At 44.8% G+C, this 16,801-nt stretch overlaps 11 protein-coding genes across 11 annotated transcripts in view; 4 read left to right on the top strand and 7 right to left on the bottom strand.

The window, feature by feature from the left end:
- Window positions 1–8, top strand: part of PHALS_11096 (Phosphatidylinositol kinase (PIK-L4)) — a gene marked incomplete at both ends in the record, with an annotated part of 8,826 nt that extends 8,818 nt beyond the window's left edge. Inside the window, one exon of the mRNA XM_024726631.1 lies at window positions 1–8. This exon is cut by the window's left edge and continues 8,818 nt beyond it. Within this exon, the coding sequence (XP_024577289.1) occupies window positions 1–8 (8 nt within the window).
- Window positions 9–5,270: 5,262 nt separating this feature from the next.
- PHALS_11095 (uncharacterized protein) lies at window positions 5,271–7,068 on the top strand (the record flags this gene model as incomplete). The annotated part of the gene is made up of 5 exons (XM_024726630.1): window positions 5,271–5,333; window positions 5,390–5,455; window positions 5,515–5,625; window positions 5,683–5,907; window positions 5,980–7,068. 5 exons carry the CDS (start codon window positions 5,271–5,273, stop codon window positions 7,066–7,068), a joined length of 1,554 nt encoding a protein of 517 aa, XP_024577288.1.
- Window positions 7,069–7,167: 99 nt separating this feature from the next.
- Window positions 7,168–8,703, bottom strand: PHALS_11094 (sorting nexin; the record flags this gene model as incomplete). The annotated part of the gene is made up of 4 exons (XM_024726629.1): window positions 7,168–7,811; window positions 7,869–7,921; window positions 8,433–8,563; window positions 8,629–8,703. 4 exons carry the CDS (start codon window positions 8,701–8,703, stop codon window positions 7,168–7,170), a joined length of 903 nt encoding a protein of 300 aa, XP_024577287.1.
- A 64-nt stretch (window positions 8,704–8,767) lies between these two features.
- PHALS_11093 (hypothetical protein L915_04925) lies at window positions 8,768–9,929 on the top strand (the record flags this gene model as incomplete). Its single annotated transcript, XM_024726628.1, has 3 exons — window positions 8,768–8,953; window positions 9,026–9,623; window positions 9,688–9,929. The coding sequence occupies 3 exons, from the start codon at window positions 8,768–8,770 to the stop codon at window positions 9,927–9,929; spliced, it is 1,026 nt and encodes a 341-aa protein (XP_024577286.1).
- A 133-nt stretch (window positions 9,930–10,062) lies between these two features.
- PHALS_15479 (uncharacterized protein) lies at window positions 10,063–10,329 on the bottom strand (the record flags this gene model as incomplete). The annotated part of the gene is made up of 2 exons (XM_024726627.1): window positions 10,063–10,145; window positions 10,215–10,329. The coding sequence occupies 2 exons, from the start codon at window positions 10,327–10,329 to the stop codon at window positions 10,063–10,065; spliced, it is 198 nt and encodes a 65-aa protein (XP_024577285.1).
- Window positions 10,330–10,401: 72 nt separating this feature from the next.
- On the top strand, window positions 10,402–11,073 carry PHALS_11092 (Endoribonuclease L-PSP/chorismate mutase-like; the record flags this gene model as incomplete). Its single annotated transcript, XM_024726626.1, has 3 exons — window positions 10,402–10,771; window positions 10,847–10,963; window positions 11,048–11,073. The coding sequence occupies 3 exons, from the start codon at window positions 10,402–10,404 to the stop codon at window positions 11,071–11,073; spliced, it is 513 nt and encodes a 170-aa protein (XP_024577284.1).
- A 228-nt stretch (window positions 11,074–11,301) lies between these two features.
- Window positions 11,302–11,681, bottom strand: PHALS_11091 (camk camk1 protein kinase; the record flags this gene model as incomplete). Its single annotated transcript, XM_024726624.1, has 3 exons — window positions 11,302–11,403; window positions 11,467–11,590; window positions 11,656–11,681. 3 exons carry the CDS (start codon window positions 11,679–11,681, stop codon window positions 11,302–11,304), a joined length of 252 nt encoding a protein of 83 aa, XP_024577283.1.
- A 379-nt stretch (window positions 11,682–12,060) lies between these two features.
- Window positions 12,061–12,736, bottom strand: PHALS_11090 (camk camk1 protein kinase; the record flags this gene model as incomplete). Its single annotated transcript, XM_024726623.1, has 4 exons — window positions 12,061–12,119; window positions 12,189–12,302; window positions 12,370–12,639; window positions 12,713–12,736. Coding segments are annotated over 4 exons (467 nt in total), but the record flags the coding sequence as incomplete, so codon positions are not given.
- A 162-nt stretch (window positions 12,737–12,898) lies between these two features.
- PHALS_11089 (calcium calmodulin dependent protein kinase 4) lies at window positions 12,899–14,298 on the bottom strand (the record flags this gene model as incomplete). Its single annotated transcript, XM_024726622.1, has 10 exons — window positions 12,899–12,925; window positions 12,988–13,161; window positions 13,221–13,301; window positions 13,365–13,496; window positions 13,565–13,642; window positions 13,704–13,840; window positions 13,902–13,940; window positions 13,998–14,033; window positions 14,092–14,119; window positions 14,185–14,298. The coding sequence occupies 10 exons, from the start codon at window positions 14,296–14,298 to the stop codon at window positions 12,899–12,901; spliced, it is 846 nt and encodes a 281-aa protein (XP_024577281.1).
- Window positions 14,299–15,392: 1,094 nt separating this feature from the next.
- PHALS_11088 (CRN-like protein) lies at window positions 15,393–16,417 on the bottom strand (the record flags this gene model as incomplete). Its single annotated transcript, XM_024726621.1, has 3 exons — window positions 15,393–15,821; window positions 15,930–16,067; window positions 16,133–16,417. The coding sequence occupies 3 exons, from the start codon at window positions 16,415–16,417 to the stop codon at window positions 15,393–15,395; spliced, it is 852 nt and encodes a 283-aa protein (XP_024577280.1).
- A 2-nt stretch (window positions 16,418–16,419) lies between these two features.
- PHALS_15476 (uncharacterized protein) lies at window positions 16,420–16,785 on the bottom strand. The gene has a single exon (XM_024726620.2). The coding sequence runs from the start codon at window positions 16,712–16,714 to the stop codon at window positions 16,511–16,513; it is 204 nt and encodes a 67-aa protein (XP_024577279.1). The 5' UTR covers window positions 16,715–16,785; the 3' UTR covers window positions 16,420–16,510.
- Between the last annotated feature and the right edge of the window lie 16 nt (window positions 16,786–16,801).

Genomic DNA, 16,801 nt, shown 5'->3' with positions numbered 1-16,801 from the left:
GTAGTTAAGTCGTCTACAAAGGATTTATCTTTCCCAATATTTGAAATTACAATTCAGACGACGTCTTTTGATATAAAAACCGCAGCCAATGATATTCAATTCTGGGTACCACAAATAAAAGAATAATGTCGATGTGCCTTTGAACAAACTTCAACCGCTTGACAACATAGCACGATCACTCATGAGGTCAAACAATGAGTGCAGCCCTGAGATCCTCGGGATGTGCAATCAAAATCCACGTTAGGTCTCAGGACACATTCCAAGACAGCGACGGTGGGTGTTGTCGGTGAGAATCCTTAGTGTTCGCTCGGATTTCTGGATCAGAGTGGAGCCGGCCGGGCTGTTTCAGACTATACCAGACACGCTTGTCCGCTGGGACATCGTACCGTGTAATATACTATCGTATCTTGTATCACCAGATCCATGATACCTTCCATCATGAGACCAGCTCCCGCTTGATCACCGCTCCATGTTGGAGTAGAGACACGATAAGGAAGTCGAGCGCTAATCATCGACTGATTCAAAGAAGAATTGCTGGTAGAAGACACACACTTGGTGTTATCCACCTTTGTTCGACTTTGTTGCTTGCAGAGCGCATGAATCAAAGTAATCACTGAAGTCGCTGTATTTTTAGATGAGCTTTTATACCTGAAATGGGCAGCCTACCTTCACTCCTCGGGGGGCTCGGAATGAGCTGGAAATGGCTTGTACTACGTTGTATTTCGACTCAGCACAAACTTTCAGCATTGATTGCCACTCTTTACGACATTGACACATTGCTAAGTGTAGTGACGCAGTCGAGACAAGACCATCGTCTGCGCCACCAATTAGTCCTTGCTCGTCATGACCACATCATGAACCTGTGGAAAAGCGTTGCTTTAATAAGTTGACAATGTCGTTGTTGACTGGGGACTGACTGAAGGGGATACCAAGGCATTTGACTGACTCAGCTCGAGCGTGCACATGTACTCCAGGATGCTGAGGGCAGATCCTGTTCTGATAAGGTGCCATCATATTTGACTCAGCAAGATTGACTTTCGCACCAGACCCCTTGCAGCACTCTTCCATGAGCTTCAGTAGATCTTGATTTCTCGTGATTGTGCCTACTAGGAGAGCCGTGTCGTCTGCGAAAAAGACATCGGTGAGTGTGTAATCCTCATTGACGCACACTCCAAACTCGTTATGGAATCGAAAAAGGTTGTCAAGGAATTCAATGGTGGGTATGACAAGAATATCAGAAAGCGTTCCTACTTGTTCACTCTCCTTGTAGGGTCCAACGCTGGCTGGATGTTCTGGTTGATGACAAGGTAGACTTGTGGATCGGTGTATAGCAGTCTTACTTTTTGTACATACTTTAAACCACAACCCATTTGACCGAGCACTCGGAACATACTGTTCCAGTCAACATGATCAAAACTCGATCAAACGTCTAAATTCCTAGGAAAAGATCTTCGTCTTGAGCTGTCATTAGTTTTTGTTGACCTGCGAGGATCCGAACGCGGTGGTAAATTGAGCATTTTTTGACATATATCTTTTGATTCGGGTGAATCAGTCTGGAAATGATTTGTTGCAGTCGGTATGTCAGCGCTTTGGACAGCACCTTGACATCTATCAGAATCAGTGCAATGGGTCGGTAGTGCTCCGGACTTCTTGTTGTGGAAAAGCACGATGTCATACTTGCGCTGAGACGGAATCAGAATCTCGCGTTGAAGCTAATCGACACTCAAACATTTGCACAACACGTCTAGTGGCACCAGGTAAGAATCAATAGTTAGTTCATACTAGGAGCCGAAGCCGCCATCATAGGTCCTACCGCACTAACAAGGTCAAGGTGCCGCAAGTACATTTGAAATGTCTCTAACCATCTCTAATGCGACCCGTACGATAAAGTCGATAAGATTGTGTTGCATGACTTCGTCAGGTGGATGATGCCTGGATCTTATATCTCAGGTTCCAAGCAAAGCGGTATCTCTTGGAGACTCGATGAGAAATTGTCACTCGGTGTGATTACCTCCTCGACTGAGGCCTTTCTCAAAGAGTGGACGAAATGAGGGCTTGTTGTGATCTTTTGGAGCTGATCGTTAGGAAATTGGATGCAGTGTTCTGGTTGTACTGGCGCTTTTGTAGTTCCTCACGGCTTCATCATAGAGCTTGTGTCGAAATTGTTCGACGACACGCGGTGTGGCAGGGTATTGGCGACGGTATGTGTGTCTTGCATCCAAAGCTTATCTGCAACTCTTGCAACTGATACTTGATTTCCTTCTTTCACTTCATACGGTTATTCCTAGGGAATGTGATTGATCACGGATCATATCTGCATTTTATCTATCGAAGGAACTACCATTGGGTATTAAAGAAGATAGCGTGGACACTTTGATACCTTTGCCATGTAGCTGAGACGTAAGATTCACACTATGAGAGCGGTGATCGCCAGCATGTTTCGGCCGAAAATATTTGAAGTCATGGTAGAAGCATCTTAATGTACAAGATTATGTCCAAACGGTTTTTTCTAGGACGTTAGCCTGTTAAGACTCCGCTGAGTCGTATTGGCTTCACCAAGCATCGACAACGTCCAGTTTGTCGCTCCACCAAGCAGCTGGATCGACCGGGGTCGAAGCTCAGGTCAGGAGACGATGAGTCGAGTTTGGGATCCAGAGGAGTGTTGAGAGCACCCAACACCATGTGTGTCGCCTGATCTCAGTCTCTAGTCTTTAAAAGGATTGGTGCTCCTCCTGGTGGTCTACAGATGCATACACGTTGTGGTGTAGATCGAAAAATTTACAACCATCACCTTCACAACGATATACCGACCAAGCACGGACAGCTTAGAAACCTCATCCGCTGTGTTGAAGCCTGGGAAATCGGAACGAAGCATCTTGTGTATTCCATTGAGTCTTTCTTGCGTTGGTTAAACAAGATGGCTTTCGGAATCGCCCACGAAAATTTGCGCTTGAAGCTTGAGTTGAGTGGAAACTTGAAACTGAGCAGATGTGTTCAGTTCTGAAATGGCCTTTTGCATACATGCCACCGACTGTTTTGACAGCATGTCGATAAATAAATACCCGTTCTTTTTACTGCCACTAGGGTTGACGGTCACGACACTCATGTTGTTTCAGGTTACGTTTTATGAGGATGGTTAAGTAGCGAGTAGCCAAACCATGCAAGAGCATGAGGAGAGTAGGGGTCGTGTGCACACAGGAACCCTCTTCAATGGCTAAGTAGTGAGTTGCTGTTTCCAGTGATCGTTTAGGAATATCGTTGGCGCAATCGACATCAGCGTAAGCCAAACAACCCAAGTCCCTTCGTCGCTCGAGGAAGATAAGATGGCCTCCATCACTCAGCACACGGCTTGAACAGCTCTGCACTCGTCGATGGGACTGCATTCTTTATTGCGTCGTCTGCTTTGCACTAAATCTGATATCTTCGCTCGGCTTGAATGCACTTAGCACACCGTAAATCACGTGTAGCTGCGCAAGCTCTGCAACGATCTAGCCATCTTGAGCATAATAGCACTTCTGAAAGCCAGCGGGGAGTCCACTGAAATGTTCACGATTTGCTACGTTGTCATTGACCATCGATATGAGTGTCAGCTCGAGAAAGATAGTCATGGAGAACATTGAGCAGGTCTGTGTTCTCATCGTTTTAAATCAATTTGAACAATTCTAAGATTGTCAACGCTTTTGAAATTCCTTGACTTTTGTGGTACTCTCGACGAAGAAAGCCGATTTAGTCGATATGTCAATTCCCTTTGAACGCTTCTCATCGATTGGTAGCAACTTTTTCTTCGTGTCCACCTTTTTTACTTTGCTAGAGACTTCCATCGACTGCAGCACCTGAAAGTAATTAATGGTGGAAACATCGTTTGGTAGATGTGTCACCAGCATGTTGGAAAAATTGATTTTGTATATCGAGCGCTTTATCTTGTAATTCCTTCTGCAGCGGGGTTTCGCATTTGTAACCAAAGCATAAATTTTTGGTGGTTGCTGTCGTTGCTGCTGGGATCGCTCGGGGATTGACTTCTTGGAAAAGAAACTCACTCGCCAAAGTCCCAAGAATAATTTCATGATGCGAACGATAAACATATTTATGGCGCTCAAATCGGAATGGAGCATTCTTTCCATGCGCCAGATTAAGTGTGTTGTCAAACAACGCTTGATCACACGCAGACACGTGCAAAATTAACGCGCTTGGACACGAGCTGGACATGAAAGATACTCCCCAAACTGCCGCCATTATCCAAGTCGGAAGGGTGACCTCATGAAAGTTATCGATACATCGAAACCGACGTTGGCAGATACTAATTGACAAGGATGTCAAACTCCTTGAACGCAAAGGATCCACCAAAGATATTGAGCTTGGCGCGTTACAGCTTCAAGCGGACCCCTTTTGTCTTCGCTTTAACGCGAAGATGAGCAACTGGAAGCTTTAGATTTGAACACATTATACTTGGCGGTCGGGAGCTGATATAGTCGCGCTTGCGTCATTCGTGACACAATGTATGGTCAGTCGACCCCGACAGCGTATTGGTCTCAGTGTCGACGGCGAACGGCTTTGGAGTTTCCACGCGACGGCGAGCAGCATCATTAGCCACCTTATCGCGACGTTTTTTTTCTTCAAGACGAAGGACTCCACCATGCTCATGCGCAGGACCCGGTTCTAGCAAGGGAGGCAGCATCGGAGCATCACCAGAGCTTTGGCGTTCGACCCGCTCGTATTCATCGTCGAGTTTATCCGCTCATCCACCATTCCTTTCAACCGACATATGTAGTGACATCTGAGTCGGCTGCTAAAGGATGGTCGATGCTAGCAAAGTCCGTATCCGAGAGCGCCCCACAGCAGTGCCAAAATTTTCAGAGGACATAGCCAACAGTGGTATCAGTTAAGAAACTGGATGCGGGTCTAGGATTAAAAGCTGGTGCGACAGTCGGAATTTGAGAGAAATTTCAGGAAGATTGGTTTTCCATGGAGATGTAGTTTAGTCGTTTCAGCTTTTTCTTTATATCGCTGTTCCCATTGTCATCATGACAATTACGCTTGTCTTTGATATGGGCTTGTGACGCTGACTTGCCGATCCAGAATTTGGATCGTCAAGCGATTCAACAGTGGTTCTCGTAAAAGATCGAATTTATATTCTAGCGCCTTCCGTCCACGTTTATGTTTGTGATCATGTGTAAGAGTTTTTGTTCTGAGCTCACGGAAGCAAATGTGACGGATACGCTAGAAATATATCGAGGTTTCGGTGGTCACATGCTCGAAAAATCAAGGGTCACATGGCTACACCAACTGAGCGTGAGGAGCTGAAGCGAGGCAATGGAGCTTGGGAGAATATTCAGGTCAAAAGCAAATGATAACGTAGTCGTAATTGTTATGACAATGACATTTTGATCAGGAGGTGTTGCGCTTTGGTTTGAGAAGCTTGTGGGAAGCTATCACTGGTGTCGATGGTCGAGTTACGGTACTAGACTATACACCACTTCATATCATACGTTGTCACTAGTATGCTAATGGTATTAGGCTCTAGAAAAGACTCTAGTCGCTCAAAGAAACGACTTGCAACGTCAGCAGCAGCATTTAGAAGATATAGCACATACTTTAAACGTCATGGGTGAGCGGCTTAGAGTGTACGTAAGGATAACGACTTTGTCATTCATCTACGATTTTAGTATTTTGGTAAGTGTGCAGGAGAAGGCAGCAGGAGAGCAAATTGCAATGCGCTTGCAGAATTCAGAATGTCGACTTCAGGGCCAATTTCAAAGATATCGCAATCCAAAAGATGATGTCGACTACGTACCCTTGACCACGTTAGAGCGTCGTGTTTGTCTGTTGGAGGAAGAAATCGAACATATCGTGGTGGCAATTGACCGAAAGGCAGATTTCGAAGTTATGGAAGAGGCGATACGCAAGCACGTGAGCATTTAAAAGTGACATGGTGAAAGCTGCTGTAATACTTATGTTCTTTTTGCTACATTATCTTTTTAGTGTAAAAAAGATGAGCGAGAAATACTCACATTGCAAAAGCGATTTGAGCAACACCGACACGAAGTTGAAAAGGAAGTATCACTATCTATTTCAAATGCACAAGCTGCACAAGAAACGCTCATTCACTCAGCGCTTAAAAACTGGGCGGCAAATACATGGAAATTTGAGCACAACACTGTGCAAGAGATGTTGGCCGAAGAGAACTTGAAGCAAAAGGAGGTCTTAAGTACTATTCACAGTCAGATAAAACTTTGCTGGGGAGCTCTTGAAGCCCAACAAAAGCGAATGACTGACGTTTGTGTAGATATTAATAAGCAAGTTCATGATATTCTAGCAGCTGATCGAAAGGAGATTGCTGTACTGTGTAGTGAGGCTCACGGCCGAATCGATTTCCAGTTTCGAGCCCAGGAAAAAGGACTGGAGAAGGTTCAACATGAGCAACACAAACTGCGTGAAGATGTGACTCAAATTTTTGACATGAGAATACGACAAATTGCAACTGGAAACGCTGCTGCTGTTGAGGCACTTAATCGTCGAGTATTTGACCGGCAGCTTCAGGAATTAAGTACGATGCGTTGTCAGATTGTTGAAGAGGTTCAACTTACGGTCGCCAGTACTTTGAATGCTTTAAAATCTACGAAAGACAGAGAGCAACGCAAAGTTAGACATCATCAAAACCTTATCGAACGCAAATTAGCCGAACTCGAGCAGATGATGCAACTCATTGGACGACAGTCAATTCGAAACATCCCACAGCTTCAGGTGGTGCGCAACGAGCAATTGGAACACGCTGTCACTACTCACATACACAATGAAGATGAAGATAACGAAGACGCTTTCTTGTTTGAAGATAAAAATGGAGCTGAACACACCATTCCCATTCTTGCCCAGGTTCCATCAAGTAATCTTTTGACTACAAACGACTCTCGCCAGAATATCACGGAATTGCTGACAACACGTCGAGTGCAACATCGAGAACTGCAGAAGCAGCTGGACATAAAGTTTAGCGACTATAGTGAAATCTTACGACTGCCCGAGCAACGAGCAAAGGAGAATAAATCAAGCAATGTTCCTTCAACGCAGCCTTAAAGAAGTAAGTACTTTTAATTTTAGTAATGTAGACGTTAATTGTGAACCTGGATCGATGAAACGTCGGTATCGATCTAAAAGGATGAAATGCATTAAAATTTAGCTAAAAGACCCATTCCCAAGGCTGCTTCGATCATCCAGAGATCCCGCCTCTAGTGTACCAGTCCCGCTCGGCAACGATCCGTTGCACCCAACTACGGGCGCTTCTTGTATCGTTGATACTGTCATGACAGCTAATAAATCCACCGAAGGCGGCTTGATATCCATACACAGCGACGTTTCCAAATTCTCCAGAATACCCCAAAGAATCTCTTGCTCTTGATTATAAGTAGGACTGTCTTCATTTCCTCCGTCCAAACGCGAAAGCAATTCATCATTTGACACTTGCGCCTGAATTTGCGGGAGACGAAGTGTTGTGAGCTTCGTTGAAAACTGCTCACCCAACTTCTGCTCGTTGAGCAAATTTTGGGAGGCTGTCACAATTTCTTTCTTGCGCTGCACAGCATGCTCGGCTTCCAGCGGCTCAGGGACTTCACTTATGTCGATAAACGCTTGCGCCGCACTCTCGACTATGGCGCTCAAACGATCATTTTCACTCAACACTCCCTTTCCGGACCACATCCCGCTGGAACGGTTATTGCTTCCTGCACCAAGTTCATTGTGCAAATCCATGTGCTTCTCCAGCTCTAAAAAGTGTTGTAATGACACATCGTCTAGAATACCTGGCACCTGCAGCAATCCATCTACAAATGTTTCGTCATGATGATGACTATTGACAGATTTAATCAATCTCAACACACCGAGGTACTCCTGTAAACTTGCCTGACGCTTCATTAAGAAGTTTGGATCAAATCTGGACGAACAAATTATGTTAATTACACGCAACTTTCACACGACATGATTAAATTTGATCGAATATCATCAGCAATATAGAGTTTTCAGCGCAAACGACGCGTTGAACAAGCATATTTGATAAGAAGAAAGGGACAAAAGTCGAGCTGGGATAGGCAGCTTTTGAACTAGCCTCATCACATTGAAGCTGCAACCATTTGTCCGTCGATACTTGCAGCTTGGCTCTTTACTTCTTTGTCAGATAAGATCAAGTGATTTTAACAGTCTTCGACTTGCACCAAGTCTCCTTGCTTCCTTTTCAACACTAAAAGACACCGCAAGCCGTTTAGCGTGTCAACAGCCATTAGGGAGCTCAACACAGCAGTGAGGTAGTCGAAATGTAAAAGACTGTTCGCCATTCCACCATTGGCTTTCATCCCTTTCTTCTCCCATTGAGTATTGCAAGTCAACAGACTCCGAGAGAGAGTTCCAATTTCATCATTAAACTCGGTTTTTCTTCCAAATAAACGCACCTTCCAAACCACTGTTTCTCAGGTAGCGTCACCTCAATGAGATCTCCAAAGCGCCGCACTAAACGCGAGTGTAGTTGGTCAAAATCGCTGAAACGCCGAGAGATGCGCCACAAGCCGCCGTTGCACGAGATCTACGTTGCATCACAGCTGTTCTGGGCCAATAATTAAAGCTATCTACAGATATACAGCGACTCACCTCAACGATGAACTCTGTGTGATCCCCTACCGTGTCGTAACCCGTAATAAGCGTGCTCACATTTAGCATCGCCATCGTGGTGTCGAATAATGATGGACAAGACCAACTTGATTGATACCTCCTTATTTTACGGAAATTTATGTTCTGTACTCAATTTGATAAAGCTCAACTTCAAAGTGTGACAATAAGCGACGTACAGCAATCTATGTCGCACTACGGGCGAGCAGGTAGTGAGCGCATGACGCTCGTGGTTGACGTTGACCACACCCTTACGAACCTATTGGAATGTGCAGCGGCGTGGCATGAGTCTGAACATGGCTCGAAGGTATAATGAGCTTCGCGATCTTTCAATCAATGTACATGACATCCAACGTAATTTTCTGTGCTATCTGTGCAGATTAACGTGAAGAATCTATTGTTCGGAAATTTGGCGACTATTTGGGGTGAGGATGATGCTGCGAGTAAATTGCACCAATTTTACGAGTCCAAACAGTTTGAAACGGATCTCGTGGCAGTAGCAGGGGCTAGCGATGTGCTAAAGCCACTGCGCAAGTATTTTTCATTACTGGCCATCACAGATCGTCCACGCTTTGTGGAGAAACAGACTCGCGAATGGTTGGACCATCACTATCCAGGAGTTTTTGATAAGCTTGTGTTTGTAGATGAAGATCATTCCGAGCACTTCGTAGCACGCAAAAAGGAAGTATACGACGAATTGAAAGCCAAGATTGTAGTGGGATCTGACGCGGACATGCTGGTGAAGGCTGCCGTGGACGTTGAACATGTTGTCATGATTGGATCAGTCCCAAAGGCAGAGAAAGCGAAGAAGTTTTCTGCAAGCGTGACTCAAGTTGCCGATTGGTTTGCAGCTCAAAACGTGCTCGATCAGGTTATCAAGGATCTCAAGATCCAACCGTCCGAGAAGGTATTTGCTGGCCCCCGTCTTTCGCGATACACGGATGATCTAGTGACCGTATCGACACGAAAACCAGCAGGTACGACAATTTGTTTTCAATAGCTAAAATGGACACCAAATTCTAACGGTGGAGATGTATGCAGTTTTCTACGCTAACATCATCAATTCGAAGTTTACGGTACAAAAGCAGGAAAGTGTTCGACTACAAGCATCTGAGGCGGCAATCACGACAGCTGTACAAGCAGCTGAAATTCTGCGTAACCAGAACAATGCCACCACGACCAAAATTATGACTCGTTACGCGCTGAATCGGGCCAAAGAACGCGGCGGCTATCGCGTACCGAAAATCGAGCTGGTACTGCAACGCGTCGCGCGCGAAGCCTAACAAGAGATGAAATGTAGTCGAAATTGAACAAGAAACAGGCTGGTGATTTTAAAAATGACGTCCAACATAACGAAGTCAAACAAACAGAAATAGTGACGTTGATGAGTTTCTGCAAATTGACATCTTTCATTAGCTAATATCTGGTTGATGGGTATTTTTGACGCGCTTCATCCCGCCTTTGTCGACGCTCTGCCTCGTTTACCGTCACAATATCATCTGCAAGGCACGTGTACGTTGTACCATGTAAAGTTAAAAAGCTTTCATTTATTTGGTAAGTTATCGTACAGAATCCAGTTTTGACCATGAACGCCTCCATTGCTGCACCCGTCAAGAAGCAAATCGGTATCAGCTTCTTCAGAATCGGCTTAAGCGCCACTGTTGCTTGATGTCGCGGTGTCATCTAAAGAATTCCCAAAGCTTTAGGTGTTTCTCGGTTAAATACGAGAGTAAAAATATAACATTTTGACAGTCTATGAAAAGGAATACCGAGGCATTTGATCGGTTTTTGAATGCATATCAAGTTCCGCTTTGTCCTCTTTTCAGCCGTACGATGAATTCGTTGCTCCGCTTAACCAAGTCGCGCTTCGTGATGTCGGCGGTGCGCAACGTGCATATCGAGCGCAAGATTGAAGAATTGGGCTACACGCTGCCAGCTGTGGCTGAACCCAAAGGAAATTACCGCACTTCTGTGCGCTCTGGAAACACCATCTACCTTGCTGGCCACTTGCCACAGCCTGCAGGGGGCGACCTGATACTTGGGAAAATTGGCAAAGACCTGACGCCCGAGCAGGGCTACGATGCTGCTCATTACGTGGCTCTTAGCCTCATGGCCACCCTGAAACGTACGTTTGAATCAGACCAGATGGCGAACATAATACAATGCTAACGAAGTTTCTATGGTACTAATCAATGAACAGAGGAAGTTGGTGATCTTGACAAAATCAAGCGAATTGTAAAGCTTGTGGGCTTTGTTAACTGCGTGGAGGGCTTTACGCAGCAACCAGCGGTCATCAATGGCGCCTCGGACACTATTGGTAAGGTGTTTGGCGACAAGGGTATCCATGCCCGCTCAGCTGTAGGAACCAACGCTTTGCCCCTAAATGTGGCTGTCGAAGTAGAGGCCATCGTCGAGGTCGAGGACTAATCCGAAGCGGCACCATTAAGATTGTACATCTATACTCTCGCCTCTTCTAGACGGAAAACGAAAGTGTTCTCGGCAAAAGTGATAGGTTTAATGGTTGTGTTTTGCAATAAATCGATTCATCATTGCCAAAGAATCGATGCCCTGTTTGATCTCCTTGCCGACAAACTGCGTTTTATTACATTTTCCGAAACGTCAGGATTCAAAGAAATTCATTTAGAAACATTATGTTTACTCATTCTTCGTATCGTCTAGATGCAATTCCACTGTTTCGAGCGAGACCTCAAGCCCATCGTCTTGGTCGAGGTCCACAGCTTCATCTGGAGGCGACTGCTGCAAACTATGCGATTTACTGTATTTCTTACTAAATCCGACGGTCGTAGAAACTGTGCTTACGGCAGCTTTGAACTTGCGGCGCGCATTAAAGCGGCGCAACTCTTCCAGAGCACTTGTAAGTTGTACCGTGGCCACTTCCGTTCCTGTGACCCAGCGGTGTGTCAATAACTGATCAACCGTTGCACTGTCAAGAAAATGTTGTTAGCACCAAGTTAAGTGAAAAGTGTAACAGCAATGTACCAAACTTACCGCTTCTCCGGATTCACGACAAGCATCTGAGTGACTAGATCTTTGGCGTCATCGGAAACGTGATCCCAATACGGCGAATCGAATTGAAAGTGTCCTTTCTTAATTTTTTTAAAAAGCGCATTATGATTGTCATCGTGAAATGGCGGATAACCGCACAACAAGATATATGTGATAACACCAATGCTCCATATGTCCACGGTTTTGCCGTACGGCTTGCCTTCAAGAATTTCTGGTGCTACATATCCGGGCGTACCGCAGGCTGTCACGAGGCCATCATTGTCAATTTCAGTTCTCTTAGCGAAACCAAAGTCTGCCAGCTTTATGGAAGCATCGTCATCCTTGCTCGTCAGCAAAAGATTTTCCGGCTTCAAGTCGCGGTGTACAATGTTAGCATCATGGCAGTACTTAATAGCCTCAAGAAGCAGTTTAACAAGATCGCGAGCTTCCCTTTCGTTGTAAAACGACTGTTAATAAACAGATCATTGGTCAAACAAAAGAAGTCATACACAAATCGCGTAATATCCACCACATACCTTCTCTACAATACGGTCAAAGAGCTCACCACCCTCCATATATTCAGTCACCAAATAGTAAAACTTGTCTTCGACGAAAAAATCGTGCAGGATCATAATGTTTGGGTGATTCATCTATAGTACGTTAAAGTGACAGGCAGTTTGGGCATACAGCATCAAAATGAAAATGACCGAATCTCACCTGCTTAAGAATTGCTACTTCCGTCGTCAGCGCTTCAATGTCTTCCGCCACCAGTCCATCGCGTTTGATGCACTTAATGGCGTAGCGTTGTCCCGTAGGCTTGTGTACAGCAATTCGCACGACTGAGAAAGTGCCCGAGCCAATGACTTTACCCAGCGTGTACTGCTCTTCGAAGCTATTAGGATTTGTGGAGGCTGATGTTGCCTTACCGTTCGCAACGACGTGATTTACGCCCCTCCCTTCAACCTGGGCATTTCTGTCTACGACATTCTGAGCATAGGCACAAAAGACGAGAGCGTAAGTCTATAAATTTAAAGACCAGAGGCTAGTGGTAGAAGCTTACTGGCTTCGAGCTGACGCAGCCCATGTTGCCTCTTGTTGTGACAATTTAGTAAAAGGAGTCAGCTGAGTGCTGCTGTTGCTTTTGGTTGCGTTGTGATGTTGCCGCATCGCGTTGTAAAGCCAAAACGGAAATCATCAGATATAGATGACATAGTGTCTATTTAAGTTAATTTTAAAAGATCTACTTTTAAGAAACAAAAGTAAATTTGTCGCCCTATTCGAATTATGGCTCAAATTAGACAGATCAAACTAAAGAAAAAATGCGGCTTTAGGTACCTGGCGGAGCTTTCTATTAAGCTTGGGCTCCTCGTACGAAATACGATTGATAAGCCGACGTCTGCTTCGAAATGGGCTACATTGTTGCTCGAATGTCGGCAACGCGTAAAAATGCCTTAAATTCAAGACACTTTCTGCTCGGCCTGTCCGCTTGCCTAAGCCATAGTAGTCGCCCTACAGTCAACGTCACGCATCACCTTTATAAATTTAAAAGTAATGTGGTAGAGACAAACCCGTCGTAGCTTCGTGTTCAGCTTTGGCTCAATGTATGAAATGCTACTATCTCGCTGGCGCAATCGCCTTTTCAAACTTGTCTATCATGATTACTGAAGTTGGCCTGTCTTCAATGCAAAAGCGAAATATCCGGCACGGCTTACCTGTTCGCTCGTTTGGACCTGATTAAATGGAGGCCCACTGGATTGAGAGGTGAGTGTTACTGGACATCCTTTGAGCTCGTCGCTTTTGAAGTCAATTGGTATTGTATCCTTTCCTCCTTTATGGTGTTCGACCTTTTAATTAATGGATGCGTTAGTCACGAGAATGGACAACGACAGCATATGATATTTAGGATGTTTACGTCTTCGACCATCTCATTAGCCCGCACGGTCGCCTTTCGAGATTTTGCAAGCGCAAGTCTTGGGAAACGCTGTAACTCCTGATGATGTGAGCAGCGCGGTTAGCTAAGCTTAAACTATAACTATTTCATATGAACGTACTGAGCACTGCACCCCGTTGACTTCGCCACTCTGGATCGAAGAATGTTGTTTTCTCAGTTCAGAAGCCTTATTTTTGGACAATGGACGACTGTCTTCATCAGATGTTTCGATGCAACATTGTACAGCTTGGTGGTTCACTGCTTTGACAACACAAATCATATCAAAACCTTTGATAATATTACTTGCACGCAAACTTGCTTGCAATGGGTTTGCAGCTCGACTCCATCCACTGTATCACTACGAAATATTGTTATATAGAATATCATGCGCTGCTGCTACCGTTTCAGAGCTGACCTTTATTTGAAAAAGCGGTGCTATGCGCTACTCGCGCTTTAAATTTATTGTCAGCATGGCCACGAGGAAGAAAAGGATAAACGTGTTCACCTACTTTTTGAAAGTTCCTGTTTGACAGCAGTCTACATCAAAGAAGCAACTTGTCATGAGTGGACTTAGTCGGAGCAACACTTTAAAGAAGACTGACCAAAGCTTTTGCTAGCTCGCGATTCTTCTCCGAATAAATGTAAACTTTTTCTCGCAGCTGTTGCAGCTCATGCATGATACTAAGCACACTCGCCGTGCCGCTGTGCTGGGTCATACTAATGATTGTACGTCGTCAATAATCACTTTCTCAGCTCATTTTGCGTTAGTACTATACAGGTACTGGAAGTGCTATTATATCACGCTGCGGTGCCATAAAGTTCAAGAAATATACTCAATTTGCAACTGAAAGAAATTTAAATCTCTTCGAAGCAATAATGCATTGATTTGTGCAAAGGTAAGACATTGTGGATCTGATGTTTACAACTCATTTTTGAATTCACAGTTAATACTTTGATATTGCGATGCGCGAGTTTGTATGTTTGCTACAAATGATAAGTCGATAAGCCGTCCAAAAGTATCATTTATCTTCGTGTAGCTGGTGCCTGGACCGAGATGAATGTTTCATGTTGGTGCAGAATTATAGAGATGACATTTTCTCATGACATTAATATTGTACAAGCACGCTTGGATAAGTCGGTCACACCTTCTGGTATTACAATCGTAATGCTTAGTTCTGACGCAGTGCAGAAATTGATGAAGTTCACGTATGAGAGCGATTTGCTCTTTCTACGTACACAAATACTGCAAAATTATGCGCTTAAAAAAAGCTAGCTAGAATGCCGATAAATATCATACCCAATCTGCGCACTGGGTGGGATTTTTGGAAGGGGACTCCTGATTCGAATTCGAGTACGCTCCGAGGATTAGTGCAAGGTGTGAGTTTAAACTCCACGTGCAATTTTGCATATTGCCTAAAAAAGACAAAATAAGTGGGATCCTCATTATGTTCTACTTCTTGGTGCGGAGTGCGGCCAATTCACGAGGTCCTTAAGGGGTCTAGGGGTGCGGAATCTATCGGACATAGTCTTCAATCGACACATTTGTTCGAGTGTCACCAGAGCAGGTGTAGTCATCCCTGTTTTGAGCATAAGTACATTGTACCAATTCAACACTTCAATTGAGGACAAAGTGATTGTAGTTATCAAAATCCGGTAGTGCGTTTAATTTTTAGCTTCCGAACATTTTGGAACCAGAGTTCCCACAATTTGCCAAATAATTGCAATTCACTACAAAATTGAAGCACCACAGTAAATTTTGGAACATCATGAACTAGTTACTTTACATTACTTGTTTGAACGTTAGGGTCAGCTAAAATAACTTAATGTAGTTTGCTAAAACAGAGATAGATCGAGCGACTTGGTTCGCTAAAACACGCGCCATCTCAATGTCGGGACCCAACACGCTTGCGATATCGTAGTATCGTTCGATAGCAGCACAAATACCACTTTCACCACCTTTGCTGATCGATGGCAGCACATTCACCAGCTTGCGTCGTTTCACTGGTTCTGCAAAGCACGGAAGACTGATCTCTGCATTTGCAGACAGCGATTGCGCAAGTAGAGTCTTAATCACTGCAAACGCTGTGCTTGAATCAGATATAATCACTTTTTGAATGGTGGCATGGTTGTCGTGTCTTTCGGAAACCCAGAAGAACTGCCAATACCCAGTAAAGTCAGTCAACAGTGCCATCACTGGGTCATCAACGAGAACATCCAGCGCAATCATCTCCGGCAAGGCCTGGAAGACGGCGCCTCCTTTCACCTTCCTCTTCACTTCGATCAGCATCTTCACTTCAGGTAACAACTCTAAGTGGGTCGGGAACTGCTTTGCGAGATCGCTCAGTACGAGCATATCTGTGCGTCCAACGAGATCAACATCGTGACCAGGGATAGCAGCGCTGAGGAGATTCTTGTCTTTTTCCAAACCGAGTACGCAAAGCTGCTTTCTCGCAAGCACGTTGCCAATGCTGTCTTCCACGTACTCCTGGTATCTTTCGCGTTGTTCATTTTCAGTGAGCACAACTACTTGGCCACGCTCATCGCGCGAACTGGAGTTTGGTCTTCGGAAGCGAACGGAACCGAGCGTGCCGGCACCACACGAATATTCAGGTCTTGCAAAAGAGCGAGCTCCTTATTTGAGCTCATCTCTAAATGGACGTATCGCTTTCGCTTGGTCTGCACAATTTGCTCGTGAAATTCCTTGACCATTTGCGCTGTCGACAATGTCTCGTTTACAACACCAACTGCAGCTTCTGGCACTTTCACCAGCTCGTGGATCACCTCCTTTGTCGGCACCCTTGCAAACACGTCACCAACCTCATCTGCTGGGTCCATCTCTCTGGTCTCATACATAATCGTACTGATTCTAACGGGATTTTTTTTTGCTTTACGAGCTTCACGTCCGGGTTTCGCGACGGTAACCAGACTTTATCCGATGTGAGCCAATTCCTTGTTCGCAATGTAAAGCATCAGTTGGCCCGCATCGCACTTCATGACCGACGGCTTCTTCTCTCTAATCTTCTCCACTTTCTGATTGTAGTTCATATTCACCCCGAATTCGTTCCCATCTCTGACCACCACGTCAACAACGTCATTGCTTTTGGCTGGCAACTTGAAGAAACACATGAGCATTATTTAATCACTCCAAGATAATATTCTTCGATATATAGAAACTGAATAATAGTGAGTCATCTTGAGCGATACAAAATAGATGTATAG

This window comes from Plasmopara halstedii (assembly GCF_900000015.1).
Source record: "Plasmopara halstedii genome assembly, contig: Scaffold_526, whole genome shotgun sequence".
In the NCBI taxonomy this organism is placed as follows: Eukaryota; Oomycota; class Peronosporomycetes; order Peronosporales; family Peronosporaceae; genus Plasmopara; species Plasmopara halstedii.
Note: the sequence above shows the minus strand (reverse complement) of the source record. Positions and strands in the feature narration are given on the sequence as shown.